The 2,399-nt window shown below is 35.3% G+C and overlaps 1 protein-coding gene across 1 annotated transcript; it reads right to left on the bottom strand.

Moving 5' to 3' along the window:
• Positions 1-528: 528 nt before the first annotated feature.
• Positions 529-2,046, bottom strand: LOC143599584 (GDSL esterase/lipase CPRD49-like). Its single transcript, XM_077077498.1, has 6 exons — positions 1,903-2,046; positions 1,681-1,758; positions 1,456-1,596; positions 1,282-1,358; positions 1,058-1,186; positions 529-822 (listed from the first exon to the last, which is right to left on the bottom strand). Exons 1-6 carry the CDS (start codon positions 2,044-2,046, stop codon positions 699-701), a joined length of 693 nt encoding a protein of 230 aa, XP_076933613.1. The 3' UTR covers positions 529-698.
• Between the last annotated feature and the right edge of the window lie 353 nt (positions 2,047-2,399).

Genomic DNA, 2,399 nt, shown 5'->3' with positions numbered 1-2,399 from the left:
TAAAATAGTTTATTTTGGAATGTTTGATAATTTGGGCTATTTTAATGCTATTTATCATTTTTTGATAAAACTAATATAATAAAAGTGGTCAAAAATGGTTGCAACAAAAAAATGATCGGTAGCAAAATCCGGTAACAACGCTGCGGTAGCAAAATTTGGTTGCAATAATGTGGTAGCAAAATTGGTCGCAACAGTTTGGTTGCAAATTTAGTAGCAACAGTTAGGTCGCAACTATAAGTTGCAATATTTATTACCTTTCATGTGGTCTCAAAAATCTGGTCGCAATAGCATCAGCCGTCGATAGAGCAACTGCGACCAGCCATTTTCCTACCACGTTTTCCGTCACAAAACGGTCGTAACAAAGCAATTGCTACCGTTTGGCGACCAAAATTGTCGTCGCAAAAGCCCTGTTTTTAGTAGTGTACTGTGGGTGCTCTTATTTTGATACTACCCAACTTATCTTTTTCTAAAAAGATGTAATTAATAGTACTAATTTGTCATCAATTCAACCATGTTAACCCAATCAGTTGATTAAACATACATAACGCAAACAGAACTAAACAAACTACCCGGATATCAAATCCACTCAACGGGTCATTCGAAATTACCACAGATTACTTAGAAACAACGACATTCGCAGTGAAATCAAACAACCTGAAACTCGACCGAATAGATGACGGTATTCAAATGATTGAATGCTAGGCAAACTCTGAAATCATATCTTGCCACCACAAACTCGGTTTCCAGTCAGCCTGCTTCAGGACTAGCAGTATCTCTTTTGCCACTACCTGGCTCCCATGTTGTGAGAAGTGCATCCCATCTCTGTAGTCACCAACATAAATAATGTTCTTATTCAATGAAGGCGCGCAGTTATTTATTTGTTACATATTGAAATGGGTTGTGTTAACCGGCAATAATAACAAATAAAAAAAAACAAAAACATTATATAAGAGACTAACGTGTAAAATTTGTTTATAAAAAGTATATTGGTTCAGAACAAAATGATTTACAAGGTTTTACATGTTGAAATAAAAAGTTAGGATGCATATATACTAACATAAAGAAGGTTTCCTCCCAGTCAGGATGCCGCTTAAACACATTAATAACCTTAATCCCCAGATCAAGGCATAATTCTTCCAAAGCATCTGCATATTTTTGGCGCAATTCACTCGTGTGATCGTCACTCCTGAAATATTTAAGTGTTTGTCAATTAATTACAACAAACCTAAAATAATAATACAAAAAAAACACTTAATTAGGCGATTTATAATCATATATCACCCCAAAACTTGCAGCAGCTGAGACTCGTTTACAGGAGGCGCGGTCAGAAATATTAAGCGCGTGTTCTCAAATAGGCTCTGGACAGTAATAATGAGACATGGGTTTTGTTAGAATATAATATTTGCTTTGAAGTTATCAATCAGATACGCTATCATATATATAATCAAACTTCACCGTGAGATGGTTAGCTATCTTCCTCATGTTTTCAACATACTCAGAAAGAGGTACATGAGCATTATCGCCATTCGGACGATGTTGTGCCGCATCGTTACCTCCAAAGTAAACTATTACAAGACTTGGGTGTACCGGATCATCCTAAAAATGCATGGTAAATTAGAAGAAGAAAAATACTGTAGTAGATATATAAGCAAATAAATTTAAGTTGGTAAAAAGACGTACCTTTGGAAACACTTTGTGCACAACTTCTAGGGCTTGCCTAGAGTTCCAACCAGAATATCCTCGTACAAATATGTCCGCCTACAGCATTTGAAAGATTTACATATAAAATAATGGTAAATGCATATAAAATATTTGTGCTAGCAATATTATTACATATAAGATTTATTGAAAAGTAACGAAATCAAACGGCCATATTATCGAATGAGAAGACCGATTACCAACCTTTCGAGAGTATAAGGTTTTAAGAACCACGCCCCAACCATTAAGATCGAAGCTTAACTGAACGATTGAGGAACCGAACAGCACGAACTCAGGCAAGGCCGGCCCAAGTGTCTTGTTGGGCCAAGCAAGGACTTGAGGCCCCATAAATATAAAGGCCTCGAATTTTCATTAAATAAAAGTTTAATATATTAGGTTTTTAGAATCAGCCGATGCTGGGCAACTTTGGAAGGGCGGGCAGCGAAATATCTGAAGCGGACTCAATTACTCAGTTCAACTGTGTTGACTTTTGAGGAGAGCATTAAATGGTAATTTGTTTATCAGTTTTTAATATGTTAATTGCCAATTCTAACACCAAATTTTACCATAATTTAGTAATTACAACCCAATTTATCATCTGTTTTTATTTGTTTCTTATAATCTTTGTTAAGCATTACACATTAAAACTTTTAGTCGAATACTTAAATATTATTACTAATGTCAAAGCGAAAGCTTGAAAT

This window comes from Bidens hawaiensis, unplaced genomic scaffold, assembly GCF_021521415.1.
Source record: "Bidens hawaiensis isolate Kalapana, Puna unplaced genomic scaffold, B.hawaiensis_p1.1 tig00052389_1, whole genome shotgun sequence".
In the NCBI taxonomy this organism is placed as follows: Eukaryota; Viridiplantae; Streptophyta; class Magnoliopsida; order Asterales; family Asteraceae; genus Bidens; species Bidens hawaiensis.
The sequence above is the reverse complement of the archived record's forward strand: the minus strand, read 5'-3'. Positions and strand labels throughout refer to the sequence as shown.

What these genes read in the sequence shown, in the direction of transcription:
- LOC143599584 (XM_077077498.1), bottom strand. Translation starts at nt 2,046, where the DNA reads ATGGGGCCTCAAGTCCTTGCTTGGCCCAACAAGACACTTGGGCCGGCC. An exon ending in TGCACAAAGTGTTTCCAAAG is followed by an intron (nt 1,597 to 1,680) that starts GTACGTCTTTTT and finishes ATGCATTTTTAG; the next exon opens with GATGATCCGGTACACCCAAG. An exon ending in TGGGAGGAAACCTTCTTTAT is followed by an intron (nt 823 to 1,057) that starts GTTAGTATATAT and finishes TGGTGACTACAG; the next exon opens with AGATGGGATGCACTTCTCAC.